This window comes from Nicotiana tabacum, chromosome 5, assembly GCF_000715075.1.
Source record: "Nicotiana tabacum cultivar K326 chromosome 5, ASM71507v2, whole genome shotgun sequence".
NCBI lineage: Eukaryota > Viridiplantae > Streptophyta > Magnoliopsida > Solanales > Solanaceae > Nicotiana > Nicotiana tabacum.
The window spans coordinates 26,318,449-26,335,995 of NC_134084.1; the positions used below are offsets into that span (position 1 = coordinate 26,318,449).

Genomic DNA, 17,547 nt, shown 5'->3' on the forward strand with positions numbered 1-17,547 from the left:
AATAAAATTTCAAATTCATGAGCTTCAAACTCAAGAATGGTGAGTCTTCATACACACAAAAATCAGATCGAGGAAACTAATATATTAAGTTATCGTATGTGCCACTAAAATAAAGAAAAACCAAATTATTTAGTTATCAGATTGTAATAGCTACTAAGTAATTTTGCAAAAAAGAAGCTGGATGTTTTTAACATTCTGTACTTCAAATACGAAGGCAAATAGCTAATGTAGGTCGGGTAAATAGTTTGAACCGCATATGTAGGAAAAATAAATAGTTTAGGCTTGGGTATTAAAGGGTAAATAGTATGGGCTTAATGAGTATAAAATGAGGCTACTTTCATTAATAACAAACTATTAAAAATATAATACAAAAGATTATCATTAACTATTGAATAAAAAATATGGCAATAAAATATTTATACATATAGCAGATTTCATTCGATTCAAATCATCACGAATCAAGCTACTTAAAAAGGCAGTCTTAGTATTTAATATCTTTCCCTATTTTTTCTCTCCACTCCATAACATGTTTTATATTTTTGTTGGAAATCAGTCCATTCCATAACAGATTTTTTCCTTTCCATACATGGAGCTTTTTATATAATTAAATATAGCGAAATTATACATCTTTATATTTTGATGAAATAAAATACATATATTTTATGAAAAATATATAATGTATGTTTGTGGTATATATACATTATAAATCATGTATGTTTTAGGAAAATTCATGTATATATGCATATGCTGTTCATATACGTCTTTATATTTAAATACATATCATCGATCCATTCCATAACAGACTTTTTTCTTTTTATACATGTACTTTTTTATTCAACTTAATCCTACCAAAATTTATATCTGTATATTCTAATGAAATAAAATACATATATTTCGTGAAAAAATATAATGTATGTTTGTGGTATATTATAAATCATGTGTATTTTAGGAAAAATCATGTATATATGCATATGTTCTTTATACACTTATTTAAATAGATATTATTAATATACCATTTATTTTGCAATAATATAATGTGTATATTTGTATAAATTATCCGTATATAAACAGTATATGTGACATTTTTTTCTTTCTTCTATATACATATTAGTGGCATGTTAATATTTTAGATTAAATTTTATATAAGGTATTTGCTAGCAATATACTTTTAATAATATCAATATAATAATGTATTATGATGTGTGTATATATATATATGGTATAAATATATATGACATATTGATGGAATATTTACATTGTAAATTATCACAATATAATATACTTGAAATATATTATAGGTATATTTTGAGTTAAAATAAAATTGTACAGAAAAATGTTTAAAACTCAAAAAAAAAAGAAAATATTAAAATTCTCATTGTGCAGAAAGAGTTATTTTTGAGATATTCTTCTTTCTGAATCTTTGATATATTTGGGTAAGTATTTTTTATGAAAGAGAAAAAAATTATATGGAAGAGTGAGAGAAAAGAAAATGTAGAGATGAGGTTACTTGGATAAATAAAGGTGCTACAAGAAAGAATGGACATTGAGCAATAGTGACCTGTGTATTTGGCATGCTGATCTATACTCTATGGAGGGACAGGAACAAGCTCAGATTCCATGAGGAACAATAACATTTGATAGCACCTGCAGAGAAATAGCGATACATATACACACTAGAGGAAGATCAATATAGAAATGGCAAGCAACACTCAATCAGCTAAACTGTTATCCCTAGGCTACAATGTAATCTGTGTTGATCTTGTTAGGTACTTAGTCGGAGTATCTGCATATTTAGACCGAAGAAATTGATGTAATTAGGAATGTGGATGGTCAGCATCTACTTGCCTTGTAAAGATACTTTTTTTGGAATGAATAGAAAACACTGTTTACCAAAAAAGAAAGAAAATGTAGTAAAAAGTGTATTAATATAGAGGGATCCCCTTAATTATGGAGTTATCAACGTGAAAGTGTTAAAAAAGTAAAAAAAAAAAAGTGCCATTTTTGAAATAAACAAAGCCTACTATCATTTATGATAATAGGTTTTAAAAAGGGACAAGCTTGTAAACATGAGATTTTTTCGTCGAATTTATTGTTTACTTTATATATTGGTATTGTTTGATTAGAATATCTATGCAATCACAGTTGTAAGCGCTTCTCTAGAAAATATAAAGCCATTAGAGAAATTCTTTTAATTTTTCAAACCAAAAAAAAAAAATCTTACTCTAGAAGTGTTTTCATTTTTTGCAAAAATTGGAAAAAATATCATTAGTTATGATTGGTTTCAGTTTTTTTTTTTTGAAAAAATAGAAAATAGTTTTCATTTTCTTCTACAATGAATGCCAAATGTTTTGGATTAGTAAATGTGTTTTTTTTAAATCGTACTATTTGTTTTAGAAAAATAACTTCTTTTTTTTTTCGATTTTTAGAAACAATACCACGAAAAAGGAAGACTTCTATGGGGAGACTTTCGCCTCATTGCTCGAAACGTATATATGCGTGTTTTCACTATGCTTTTCCTCTGTCAAAAGCAATCTCTCACATTCCCGATACACTAAACTTCTATTCACATTCATCTGATTTTAACATTTCCCGTATAAATTCGGAATCGCAGTTATATCAACCATTGTACTAAGTTCAATTTTCCAATTCTTTGTTTCCCAGGTATGAATTTTAATATCATCTTTGAATTGCACTACTTAGTTTTTTCCGCTATATTTTAGAGCGACCCTAATTGAACTAGAATCTCGATTTTGTAGCTCAATTTCATATGTATGATCTTTTGAAATTAGATGTTTTGGTAAATTAAGAAGTCCCAGTTTGAAGAGCTTGATCGCACTTTATTATTGTCATTATAGCAGATGGGTTCGATAAAATCGACTTGTTCCACTCTCTAGTGTGTGTTTGGTATGAAAGGAAAATGATTTTTTTGAAAATAAGTGATTTTCCTACTTATTTGATGGTGTTTGATAAGTAAGCAGAAAATATTATTACAAGAACATTTATGTAACAATCTAAGGCATACACTATGGTGGTTCGGGGTGGGGGTAGAGGGTGGGGTTTGTATGGGGTTTGGGGAGGTGGGGTGGAGGGGTGCTGTGAGGAGGGTGGATGCGGTGGGGGTGGAGGAGTGTGTGGGTGGGTGGGTGGGTGGGGGGGTTTCGGGGCGGGATTTAGGGGTGTGTTGGGGATTGGGGGTGGGGGTGAAGAGGAGACAATAGCATGGAATGCAACTTATAGAACTTGTTTTTCCTACTCTCACCATGAAAGTCATTTTCCTTATTTAAGGTACTTGTTTTCCTAGAGCAAATATTTTGACAAATCAAACATGGGAATATTGGTTTTCCTCGTACCAAATACACCAATAGCGTGCTTAAATTTTCTTGATGCTGGAGCTCAATTTTACTACTCACTTTGTCGCATTTTATGTGGCATTATTTGACTGAGCACGGGGTTTAAGAAAAGAGCTTTGAAACTTGTGATTTAAAACATGCTATTGGCATTTGTGTGGCAATAAATCACCTCGTTGAGCGTAAAATGAAAATTTTAAAGTTAAATTGTTTCAAAATAAAGAAATGTGTCAATCATCTTTTGGGACAGACTAAAAAGAAAAGTGGCCGCATAACGGGCCAGAGGGAGTATGTTATTTTCAATTCTTATGCATTTTCTCAGCCTCTTGCAGAAATACAGGATAAGGCTGCGTACAATAGACCTTTGTGGTCCGGCCCTTCCTCGGATCCCGCGCATAGAGGGAGCTTAGTGCACCGAGCTATCCTTTTTTATGGATTTTCTCAGCAGCCAAATGGCGCTTCGACATTAGATTGAATGGGTAATGAAATGTAAATTTTACTATGTATAGATTTTTTGCTCCAGCTGCAGATTCTTGAGTAGAGATTCTACTGGCATTTTCATTATTGTTTGAGGGCTCCTGAATTATTTTGATTGAATGGATGTGGAGGGAGCCGGTACTTGGTCAGGAAATGGTGCAGAATCTGTAGAATCTCATTCCCGTCCAGTTCGACGACATCTGAATAATGGTAAGCTCAAAGTGCAAAAAGATTCAGTTATCCTATGAGCCAGGTTTCTGTGATAGTTAAATTTTGTTAAGATTTTGGGGCAACGGTTTAAGGAAAGAAAGCTCCTTTGATTGTAATCATGAAAAAAATAAATTGCTGCCAGGGATCTATCCCTTTACCCACAATGATCGGCCATACTTTGCTATCCATAACGGGAAAGAGTATTTGCCAACTATTATGATAGATAGATAATATGATATGCGGCAACTTGAGAGAATTTGCGCCTGCTTTAAACTGTCAAGGACATGCATAAAGCTATAATAGATCTCAGCAATGAAAAAACTGTGGAAGTCCTCAACTTTCTTTGTTTTGACTTGTGGAGAGTGCAGATTGATGTTATAGAGCAGAATAACCTTCCATCATGAATACTATGAATTAAAACCAACAAAAACAAAGAAGAAGTTCTTATGGGTAGAAATTTTCTCTCAGCGAGCCTGGTACTTTAAGGAGTAGATCCGAACTAAATATTAAGAAATTTTAAATTTGTTATAGCTGCTGCCAATTTTTAAACTAGAGAAAATGTCTTCTTGTTATAAAATTCTTCTTAAATGTCTCTTTTGTGGGTCTTGTTGATGTTATGCTGGTGGTACTTTGGGTTATGTTGATAGAAGTTGAGTTTCGAGTTGCAACAGCATTGTGTGGGGTTGTGGTTTGGGATGGTTATTAGTTATTTCTGGTATGTGGTGATGGGGAGTTAATGGTAGTATTAGTCGGTGATGGAGATCGTGGTTGCCTTGGTTGACCCTTAGCTTAGCTGGGAAGGACTTATGAGGATACTATCATTATGAATTAGGCCGTGACCTTATGCCATCCTTCTTGTATTTATTACCCAATTCTTATAGAGACATTAGGCAAGACATATAATCAAGTCATGGTATTAGTATGGTCACATTTAACAATAGTTATGTGAAGAGAATGTCTAATATCAGAGGACTTGCTTGGTTTCTACAGAAATGTTAAGATATAAACTCAAAGTAATTGGTTTATGTCGCTCCGAAATAGGATCAACTGAGAGTGACTTTCATATGAAGAGAGATAGTGTCTGCGTCCATAATAAAGTAAGAGTTTGGTGTGTCTACCTGTTGGTTATAAATTCTGTTTTTGGGTCAAGTGGTGGGATTAAATAAGCTTCCTCAGTAGCGTGAAAGCATTCTTTGGAAGATAGGTTCCAATTGTACTTCACTTACTAAAGGTTACCGTCGTTGCTAGAGTCTTGGTATGTCTGTTTCTTTATAATAGGCATATAAGAGAAGAATATGTGAGTTTGAGGAGTACGTTATGCCATCTCTCTACGAAATATAGAGTTGGTTATGTGATCGTGACATTAGGATTGCTGATGCATCTTCACTCAAAATATCAAGTTATGATTATTTCAATTAAGCTTTTGTTCTATACTGATTGGTACTCATCAAGTTGATATTATTATTATTATCATTGTTATTATTCTTGTTATTGTTATTGTTATTATTCTTGTTATTGTTATTGTTATTATTGTTATTATTATTATTATTATTATCATCAGTTTCCCATTGATCTTCCTCATTTCTCAGTATTATCTCGTAAGCTTAGTGTAATGCAACTCTATTTATACTTCATAACCTATCAATTACAGAAGTAGAGCCTAACTATTGATGTTTCATTCTCACATTTGCAGCTGTATATCAGTTTACTCAACAAAATCTTCCGGCATGTAAACCTGTCCTGACACCAGCATGGGTAATTATAATTGAAGTCTTTCTCTGAAATGTCCCTTTCCTTTTATAAATCAACAGGGTATTGAACTTCTCTGACTACATCTTCTTAACAGGTTATTTCAATGTTTTTCTTGATAGGCGTCATTTTTATTCCAATTGGACTTCTCTGTCTTCATGCTTCTGAAAGTGTAAGCGTTAGCTCTTCTGTTGATTAAAGACATTAGTCTGCATAATCTATTGGTTTCCCATTCATGATCAATAAGTTTGGTTTAGATGGTTGACCAAAAAAGCATTTGCAGGTTGTTGAGATTGTTGACAGATATGATACAGATTGTGTGCCAGATCATCTCAAGGGCCAAAAAGTTACTTACATCAAAGATAGCTCAGTTTCAGAGCTACTTCTCTATCTTTTTGGGTATCTATAATAAAACGATTTTTCATAACTTTCTTTTGAATTGAACACTCACTACTTAGTACATGTCAATTAAAAAAATACATACTCCCTCCGTTTCAATTTATGTGAACCCATTTGACTGGGCACGGAGTTTAAGAAAAGAGAGAAGACTTTTGAACTTGTGGTGTAAAATGAGGCACATATATTTTGTGTGGCTATAAATCATTGCATAAAGGTAAATTGTTTCCAAATAAGGAAAGGGGTCATTCTTTTTGGCACGGACCAAAAAGGAAATAGGTTCACATAAATTGAAATGGAGGGAGTATGATATAAGCTTTGACTTATTTGTGCTCTATCCTCTCTGTACACCTCTTATCCACTCCTGAATAGCTTTATATGACACTTCATTAAGCATTCTTCTGGACATCCAGTGATGAGGATGTATACTTTGATTGTTCATAGAAGTTCATCCAATGAACAGCAATTCCGCACCACTTTATCCCCAATAAGAACTTTTCACTGCCAAAACTCGTTTTGGCTCATATTGAGTAGAAACCTTCGGCTTCCCTGGTCGTAATCCTTCTCCATGTCCAGTTTACACACCAGCCCCTGTTTACCTTCTGTTTAATATAGCATGCAATCTTTCATTTGCTATTAAAACAGCATCAGTAATCTGCTCGCTTCTAATGAAAGCATTCTGTGTATCTCAAATTGATTATGCTAGAAATTTTAACCTTAAGGGTGAATATCTTATGACACAATCTTATAGAACTCCTGTTCAAACTGATTCACCTGTAATCTTTTGTCTAACTGGCACCAATCTGTCTGGTATTGGTGAAATAAAAGTTGTATTGTACGGGGGGGGGGGGGGTAGATTTTCCTAAGTAAAGCACACACTCACATATATACATACATAATACAAGAATCATGGAAGGGTCCAATACTACTACATGCTATATTGGTATTCATTGTAAAGATTCCAAAGGTAAGTTCCTTGATTTTTGTGTTGTCGTATTGCTTTAACTGGTTGTATTCACTTTGAGCGAGAGTCCTGTGTATTTATGTGTATAATTATTCACTTTCAGAATGTCAAAAGTTTTCTTAGGGAAGGGTTGAGATCATATTTTTGAAGGTGTATTGTAATCATGACAACTATTGTGGATTAAATAGTTAGAAAAGATGAAGCAACTCTAGCCAAATACTGTATGATTGTCATTTATAAAAATCTAGCAAATTATTGTCTTAGCAATGAGGTTCTGTGATAGGTACTCACCAAACCTGATTCTGAAAAGAAGCAATAGCAGCATTCTTAGTTGATGCATGATGATAAAGTGCGTCTTTGGAAAAAATTTCTTCCTTTTTCTTTTACTTTCAGGAAGAGCTTTACATACACGCAAGAAAATAAAAGAAGGTAAACTATATAAATTATCGGAGTTCTTTGTTGAACTAGGAAAGCTTGAATGTCCTTTTTCCTCCATTGGTTCGAAGAAGCCAAACCCTTCTAATTTCTTTCAAAAAAGGGAAACCACTTATTTCAAAATAGTTGAATAGTTTCTGTAGTAAAATATTCAATAAACTGCTGCAAATCATATTGAACCTAAAAACAGCATTGTGGTGGCGATCTTAATTAGTTATACTAGATCTTCAACGTAAGCTTTTATTTCCATTAGAAGTGCTGAATTAGAAAAAGTGATTTATACAAATAATATATATTTTTGTGTTATCATGCATCCACATGTCACTGCATACTTGCTTCATAGGGATTGTGAAAAATCTAAAGAGATAGAGTAATTAGGATCTTCAGTTACTTTATTAAAAGCTAAGGAGTCCATTCTTGCAGCATTAACGTGGGTTTAAAACTTTGTGCAACTCTTAAATTCTGGGAATGTTATTTCACCAGTTCTTATGACATAGATTTGGGCAGAGTTTAAAACGTTGTGCAACTATGTTCTTAGCTCGTTTTTCAAGTCTTGGACTGAATTTTGTGCATTACAAAAATAATTGTTCTAAATTCACTTATAAAAAGAAATAAAAAGAACGAATAACTTCTTGAAATTTTTGCCTCACTTGTATTGCTGGGGAAATAGTATATTCCTTGTTGGTCCATATATTGAGGTATAATGTGTTTGAAATTGTAGCATTCAATCCATGATGCTGATTGCTCATCCAGCAGTATAGTGCATCCTTCCATTTTTCTTTGAAAACACAGCCAACCTTTGCCTTTTTAAGTTTCTCGTGATGGGATTTCCATGATTGGAGCAACCCTCTCTTGTTTTGAAATTTTTTCTTTATCCTTCTCACTGATCTGTTTTGTGTTTGTAAATTGTCTTTGTGCAGGTGCCCCAAAATATGAAAGCTCCAATTTACATCTATTATCAACTTGATAACTATTACCAGAACCACAGAAGGTGAAGGCTTTTATCTCCTTTTTTTCATTTTTTTCAAGTACCAACTTTTGCTGGTAAGTTTAAGTTGATGGAAGATTGGAATTACTGGCATTAAATAGTTGATTATCTAAACATTTATAAGTTCCTCTCTCTTTTTCTTTTTTTATATGTTTGCAATAACAGAAGTTGATGGAAGATTGGAATTACTGACATTAAGTTAGTTGCTTATCTAAACATTTATAAGTTCCTCTCTCTTTTTCTTTTTTTTATATGTTTGCAATAACAGATTCTTTTCTCAGTTACGCCACATTCTTATCGCATTATATACTAGTTGTACCGTTTTGTTTTCTCAATTTTCTTTATTCACCTATTTCCTTTTTGAATGCTACGGTGCTAGAAGGGGAACCTTGGAGCAACAAGTTGTCTCTGTGGAACCTATAGGTCACGAGTTCGAGCCGTGGAAGTAGCCACTAATGCTTTCATTAGGGTAGGTTGTCTACATCACATCCCTTGGGGTGCGGCCCTTCCCTGGACCCTGCGTAAATGCGGGATGCTTTGTGCACCTGGCTGCCCTTTTTTAGTGCTACGATGCTAGTACATTTTTCATAAATTGATTCCTCTGTTTGAAGTACATTTTGTGAATCTATATTCTCTGAATTGTTCATTTCTGACTCAGCTTGGTTCTTTCAATCCAGGTACGTTAAAAGCAGAAGTGATAAACAGCTTTTACATGGACTAAAGTACAATGATACAAGTTCTTGTAACCCCGAAGGCGAAAATAATGGTCTCCCAATTGTTCCTTGTGGTTTGATTGCATGGAGCTTGTTTAATGACACATACTCCTTTTCCCGCGGAATAGATGCTCTAAAAGTCAACAGGAAAAATATTGCTTGGAGGAGTGACCGTGAACACAAATTTGGGAAGCATGTTTATCCATACAATTTTCAGAGTGGGTCTTTAATTGGTGGTGCAACATTGGACCCTAAAGTTCCTGTAAGGCCTTTTGAGTGATGCAGCAACTTTGACTATTCTTTTCTGTTAATGAAACATATGTTATTACGAAATTGAAAGTTAAACCAAGGCATATAAATTAAGGTTCTGGCCTTCATGTTAGAGTCAATATCTCTGCTAGAATCCTTAGACTAAAGAAGACGGAAAAATAAATGACCAGTGGGAAAATAAGTATCATTCTTGATAAATTTCTTTTTTTTCCTGGATGAACATGTACACGAGTCACTACTAACAGTCTGAGACAAATACTGATCATGGAAAGCAATTTTGGCTCTGTTCTAGATTCCCCGCCACATGCTGTGAAGCTGTTTCTCTGTTTGCCCTGATGCAGTTTCTAGCTTTAAAAGGGCAGCCTGGTGCACTAAGCTCCCGCTATGCGTGGGGTCGGGGGAAGAGCCGGACCACAACTGGTCTACTGTACGCAGCATTATACTGCATTCCTGCTAGAGGTTGTTTCCACGGCTCGAACCCATGACCTCCTGGTCACATGGCAACAACTTTACCAGTTACGCCAAGGCTCCCCTTCTAGCTTTACTGCACAGTAACAGTCAACTTAATTTTTCTTGCTAGGTATCATGCTTACATGTGGCACTCAATGTTGAGATATTGCATTTATGAATTGCATCTTTATAAATTTTATTTTCTTGGATGAACGTGTACATGAGTCACTACTAACTGTCTTAGATGTGGCACTCATGAGTTGAGATATCGCACTCACGAAGTCTTTATATCAGCTTGCACTCATGAGTTGAGTCTTTACAATCATATTCTCTATTTTGAATCCTTGCTTAAAGATTGGAATTTTTAGCACTTCGTTGGTGACATATTGTTTTAAGATTAAGCATAAATTATGACTTCAAAATTGTGATTCTTGCCTTCTCTTTCACGAGTATATGGATTTGTCTTCTATCTAATTCTCTTCTCTAATGTTCTCCTTTTTCATGAACCATATTTCCTCTTTGTAATGGGATTGATGGAATCAACCAGCTAAGTGATCAGGAGGATCTCATTGTATGGATGCGTACTGCTGCTCTCCCTAATTTCCGTAAATTATATGGAAGAATTGAAGAGGACTTAAATGAAGATGATTTAATTATGGTGAAGCTTGTAAACAACTACAACACTTACAGTTTTGGTGGAAGGAAGAAACTTGTTCTTTCAACAACCAGCTGGCTTGGTGGCCGGAATAACTTCCTTGGAATGTCCTACATTGCTGTCGGCTCTTCATTTATCTTCCTCGCTTTTGTCTTCTTATTACTTCATGTGAAAAATCCAAGGTAAACCTTCATGTAGGCCAATATACAAATTAATGCTTCATGACACCCTTTTATATGTGCCAAAATCCTGTTCTGCACTTACATAAGCTTCATGGTGTACTGTGGGGCATCCTTCCTACCCCATCTCCCCTGCCTCTTCCCTTCAGGAAACGGAAATACAGATGCCTACGTTTTCATTTAGACCATCTAAGAAACAGGTGAAATTGCAGGAGAATGCTGTTTTGCATTAAGATAGATCTGAAGTACAATAACAAGAAACTGGATGTTAGTTATGCTAGTTAAAGCAACTTTATTGGTTATATTTTCTCTGTTTCCATTCATGAGAATTTAAGTGTGTGTGTGTGCACGTATGGTGGGGAGAGAGAGAGTTAGGGGACGAGGACGGTGATGCTCTATCCTTGACCAGCAAGAATATTAGGGTGTCCAACAGTTGAGATTGGCCAAGAGATAACAGTGGAAGCAGAAATACAAAATCCTATTTAAAATGTGAACATTTTTGAGACTCTTGAGCCGAGGGTCTATTGAAACCATCCTCTCTACCTTCTCAAGGTAGGAGTAAGGTCTGCGTACAAACTACCCTCCGCAGACCCCACTTGTGCGATTACACTGGGTTTTTTGTTGTTGTTAGAGATCTTCTTTTTTCCTCTTTCGATACACACACACTGCTGTAGGGAATTCATAGTATGGCTTAAGCATTTGTACTTCATGTTCTGCATGATGGTTCTTTGGGGGGGGGGGGTGAAGGGGGGTTTACAATCCATTTTCTGCCAAAAACATTTGCCCATTTCTATGTGACCAGTACCCAAGGACTTGAGCCGTTTGCTGTGGCTGCAGGATTTTTAGGATTTCCACTTGCACTGACACAAGTATAAGCAGGAAGTAGTGGAGCGTTAAACTAGGAAATCTGGCAGCAAACAAGACCAGATCCAATCTGGGTTCTGTGGCAGCTCCATTGTCTATAACCCACCTGAATACTTCTATAGAGTGTTGAGTAAAAACCACTGATTCAAATGCTATAACCAGTGAAAACCTTGAAGTTCATCAATATACGCCGCCTTTGACAATATGCAAATTTTTTGCAGAACTTTCCGCATTTGTTTAACTATTGGTTACCCGTGAAGAACCAAGCTATTACACTGTGCTGGAGAGGGGCTGCCAATTTATTAATCCTTGACTCTTGCTCAATAAAAGAATGCTCCTTGCTGAGTGACTGAGCCCTACAAACTGGCGCAGATTTGCTGGAGATTCTTGCAGTGGAGGATAGGAAAATGTAAGAATAAGAAGTATTGGCTGAAGGGATGCTGGGAAGGGGAATAGGGAATTGCCTCCAATTGTAGATAGATTGGGTGGATGGTTGTTGATAGAGTATCTACACGGTTGTGTTTTAGTTTCCGCTGGGTAACCAAGAGTTCTGACAGCTCGACATAGTGCTAGCTTTTCGTTCTTTATTTACTTCCCATGACACCTAAGATAGTTTTAAATCTGGCTCACTGCAAATGATTAGTATATTTTTTCTGTAAAAGTGCTCAGAATTATTAACCTACCTTCAGTTTACTGATACTGAGAGGTTGTACATCCCATTGAAAGTCATGGTTGTTCAGCCTTTTCTGCATGTTGTCGGGACTTTGATTTGAGCTCCCCTTTATGCAGGCCTTATGGGGATACAAATTTATCTTGGAACTGGAAAGGCATGTCAAACTAGAAGGTATTACTACTTCTAAATTACAAATTCCTCTTCGAAAAGTTTGGCCTTACTAAGTGAAGTTCTTATAATGAGAACAGTAGAACATCTGTTAAGAGGATGCATTGTGTTCATGAAGGCTATGATTGGGTGTTGGAATCATAAACCCAAACAATTTGGTACCATTTCAGTAATTTGTGTTGGCATGCTAAGACCTATATGTATCTTCAAAAATTTCTTGAGTAGTTTGTTGCTGAAATGCTTTGGGGAAATGACACTATATAGCCATTCTCAAAATAATAGCCGAAAAAATGTATAATTTTTGTATATTTTTTGTGTATATATATACATTATGTATGTTATATGCAAAAATTATACAAATTTTATACACTTTTTTATCTACCAAATGTAAATAGTTTCCGGTGCGGCTAAATGCTTTAGCAAAATTCCTAGGTCCTAGCTACTTCTGGCTGAGTATGTAATGTGAACAATAAAAAGTTAGCTAACTAGCTAGTTAGTTATGTATTTGCAAGATGAATCAGATAATTATCGTCTTCTACTACATTCAAATTTCATCCAAATGGTCAATAAAGTATAATAACAACATACCCAGTGTAATCCCACAAGTGAGGTTTGGGGAGGGTAGTGTGTACACAGACCTTACCCCTACCTTTGTGAAGATAGAGAGACTGTTTCCGAAGACCTTCGGCTCAAGAAAAACGACAAAAAGGGAAGAAATCAACAACATATCAACAAAATAATAAGCTAACCGAAGCGAATAAACAACAGGTACCAATAGAACTCTAAGAATACGAGAGTACAAGACTAATACTACTACCTACCGACATAGAAATACGCTCGACTACTCACTAACCTCCTACCCTAATTCTCGGCCTCCACAGGCTCCTATCGAGGATCATGTTCTATCGAGGATCATGTTCTCAGTAAGCTCAAGCTACGCCATATCCTGCCTGATCACTTCTCCCAAATACTTCTTAGACCTAGCTCTACCTCTAAAATGGTCAATAAAGTATAGGTTGATGAAATTGAATGGCGAGAGTATGTGCAATCTTTTAAGGTTTGATTGCTTGAATGACTAAATGTGCAATCTTTTTAAGGTTTGATTGCTTGAATGACTAAATCCATCTTAAGGGAGTTAATCCAAGGGTATCTGTGTTGTATTTTGTTTACTTAAAAGTACTATGGCAGTGGGAACTTACAGTGGTAGCATACATTAGTTTTGTTATTTAGATAACCATAGAATGTAATCAGTGTGTTATATGTGCAGATGGATTTCTATGAAAGATGCCTCCTGGTATATAAATGAAGTTATATCAGATATTTTCAGAAGAAAAAGATCCAAAGTATACATTGCAGAATTTGCGAACAATTCATACAATCAGCCTGTGGCTTGATATGTAGCAAGTGTACCTTTTGCTGATAATTTATTTGTAAGCATATATTGTTTTGTACAGCTTATATGAAAGACTATGAAGAGGCTATTATTGGTGTTCAAGTGGTCAATTTGCATTCGCTATCCGATACTGTTTCCTTTGAGAATACAATTTGTGTATAATTAGACACCATTAAATTACTCTTATATCTGACATTTTACTACAATCATCTTCATGTACATTAACTATAGAGGAATGTTGACTTAATACGTGTGCTTGTGTAGACAATAACAACAACAACAATAAACCGTGATCCTACAAGTGAGGTTTAGAGAAGGTAGTGTTTATGCAGCCTAACCCCTGTTGTTTTTGATAAGCCCTCGACCCAGGGGAATCATAGTCACATCATTTATTGAAATTGTGCTTGTGTAGGCATGACAAACATATCTAATTACTTCTCTTTTATTTGTGCGTTAAAAGAAATTAGAACAAGGAGAGAAAAGGAAACAAGAAAAAGAGAAGGATGACCTAAAATTACCATACACGATTGTCATTCCATCAGCGCGTCAAGACGCTCCAATACATAATCAACCCCATGCTCTTTACACCCTAATTAAAAAATCAAAAAAAAAAAGTGTCTAGCATAGTATAATATATGTATAAACCTTATGACAGTAAAACAATAACATGAGATAAATCAACTGTAATATCTTGGCAATTTAAACACTAAAAGGAAAAACAAACTTAACTTCATACTATACCTCCTAACAAGTAGATAGTCAAGAGCCTTTTTCTTAGTATTATAATTTGAAAAATTACTCTTTTTAATATGGTAGGTGCAATCAGAGGCGGACCTATTTATGTAGAAGCGGGGTCACCGGACCCCGTTACCTTCAGCAAAATTTTTGAATGTATAAGCGTGTGTGTGTGTGTGTCATATATATATATATATATATATATATATATATATATATATATATATATATATATATGTTGAAAACTATATGTTTTACTTGAAACCCTTAAGATTAAAAGCTTAATTGGGATACTGGTTGAGCAGTTCGCTACCCACCACCTTCAAATCCTAAGTTTGCCTCTGGGCGCAACGAATGAAAGTAAACGACATTACACAGTGCATTTGAGAACAAAAATCAATCTTCTGACTATATATTCTTCAAACATAACATCTTATTACAATATCATTATGAAAAATGAATGTCAAAATTGGAACAAAAAGGTTCGACTCGACATCCTATATATTAAACCATAGTGTATCTGTTAATCAATGTATAAGCAAGAATGGAAAGTAAAAGAACATATAATACTTTTTGATCGATAAAATCTTGATGAGTTTTAATTTCTTCTTCTGCAATTGTCTCTAATTTTGGAGCATTGGAAAGCCTACGAGGAGAAACAAAGCGTGCTGGTGCAACTTCTACTATATTATTCATGTATCTCCTTGCCATGCACTTGTCTTAATTAATTTCTTGTTTAAACAAGAAATTAAACTCTTGTTGGATTTTTTTTTTGGAGGAATATAGAAGGTAATTGAGTTTTTTTCTTTATTTTTATTTTAAGGAACAAAGATTTGGTGTTCATTTTATACTAGCTTGATCGAGTAAATGTAGGGTTGAAAATCATTATTATTAGTGATAAACCGTGAAAATAGATACACCTCGTTTGTTAAGAAGTTTTAGTATGAATTAGTGGTGTATGATTGAGGGGTGAAAATTAAATCACAGTTTGTTTCCATAAATCTCGTGGTCAAATGTCGTTGCAATATTATATTCCTTTGTTACTGTCTAATTACTACTATGCAATTTCCCTTGAAAAAAAGAAGCTAAAATCTAGGCAGGCCATGCTTGTTTAACCAAAAAATAGAATTTCAGTCAAAGCTAGAATTTAGAAGAACACGGGTTACTGATAATCAAAAGAATATGCAAAAGAAAATAATTTGAGGTAATTAGAGTGTAATCAGGAGAAAAAACAAGTAAATCAAAGTATATTCCAATAATATCTCTTGTCCTTACAATTGATCAGATACCTCCCTTTTATAGGTATCTTGAAGATATGTGTTTTCCCCAAATCATAATGAGGCTATTATGAATAATTAAAGACATTGAATGCTACGTTACATAATCATTATAATCAATACAAATTCTTTAACGTATCCAGTATTTAATGCCTGTCAAATTCTGTATCTGCACTCTTTACTATGGTCAGATCCATTCCTTTTGATTCTTGGATATAAATGACTTAAACAGGTATGGCCACCCGTGCCTCTTCCTTTGTCCTTGCTCGTTTCTATTGCTGCTCGTGCCTCTTGACTAATTTGTAATTCTTTGACTATTTGACCAGTCCACGTGTCTCGACACGTCATCTTTATATAAATGTAATTTTTCCCAATACAGATAGTCCCCCCACTTTTCATTTATTCATCAGTTGAATATTTGGGAAGTGGATTTCATTAAAACGAGAATTTTTGTCACCATTAATGCTATGACAAAATTGACGCTTCAATTGTCACTTCCATTTAATACTCCGTACACGTATCAATTTTTCATTGGTTCTGCAGTTTTTGCAGCCTCTTTCAAGGTTTTTACGGTTCCACTATTTACGAAGTGCCAGTTATCATAATTGTGATCCTTCCTTCACTGCACTTTTATCTTTGGCGGTCGATTATCAATATAAGTATAACTTCTTCCCTTGTCTTTTACCTCATAAAGTTTTACTGAACACTTAATTTCTCAATTCTCTGTTTACTTCTTCTTTACATCATTCCTCTTCGCTATGTCTTCACCAAACCCTCACTCTCGAGAAGTCTCCATTGTTGATTCTTTCCCCAATGCCCCTGTTAGGCATAGAAGAGGAGGTAGACTTCGTAGCTTAGGATATACTCGAGGTGGTTCGTCTATGCCTTCTTCTAGTTCTGGTCCCTCTTCTAGAACCAGAGGTTCCCTTTCTCACAAATCTTCTTCTAGGAGTAAAGAACCTTCTGAACCATTATGCGAACCTTTAGTAGAAGAGATAGTCCTTACAGAATTATCTTTTTACCACGATAGGGAATCTCTTAGAAACCAGATTGCCGCTTTAGATCGTGTCGATACTTACCCCACTCAAATTACAGAAGTTTTGACTCCTGTGGTTCGTAAGGACTGTCATTGGAGTAACGATTTTCCCATTATTATCCCTAATCCAAATCAGAGGATAACTTCTTATTTAACTGGGTTTTCTTTTGTTTACATATACCCTTTTACTTTAGGGTTCAGACCAGCGATTGACCCAGTCATTCTCGAATTTTGCCATTTCTTCAACGTCTGTTTGGGACAAATTGGTTTGATCATATGGAGGGCTGTTGCCTGTTTAAGGCATTTAGCCACTAAAGCCGAAGTTCCTTTTACTTTTCCCCACTTGATTCATCTTTACTCACCTAGGCTTTTTCGCAATGGTATTTTTACACTAGTAGCCATGAGTAAGAGGGTTTTGGTGAGTCTCGAAGATGACAAAGACCGCGGCTGGTATGCCCGATTTGTTGCTACCCCCACTGTTGGTTTAGTGGGTGAGGATAATGTTCCCTTCTCTGAGAAGTGGAATTTTGCACGTAAGTCTTTTAACCTTCTCGTACCTTTTTCCTTC

General features: G+C 34.9%; 1 protein-coding gene across 1 annotated transcript; it reads left to right on the forward strand.

The window, feature by feature from the left end:
* The first annotated feature begins 2,453 nt into the window (after window positions 1-2,453).
* Window positions 2,454-14,136, forward strand: LOC107797918 (putative ALA-interacting subunit 2). The gene is made up of 11 exons (XM_075253438.1): window positions 2,454-2,661; window positions 3,871-4,034; window positions 5,728-5,789; window positions 5,881-5,955; window positions 6,067-6,161; window positions 7,415-7,431; window positions 8,494-8,569; window positions 9,244-9,541; window positions 10,547-10,836; window positions 12,487-12,541; window positions 13,806-14,136. Exons 2-10 carry the CDS (start codon window positions 3,944-3,946, stop codon window positions 12,536-12,538), a joined length of 1,056 nt encoding a protein of 351 aa, XP_075109539.1. The 5' UTR covers window positions 2,454-2,661; window positions 3,871-3,943; the 3' UTR covers window positions 12,539-12,541; window positions 13,806-14,136.
* The last annotated feature ends 3,411 nt before the right edge of the window (window positions 14,137-17,547 follow it).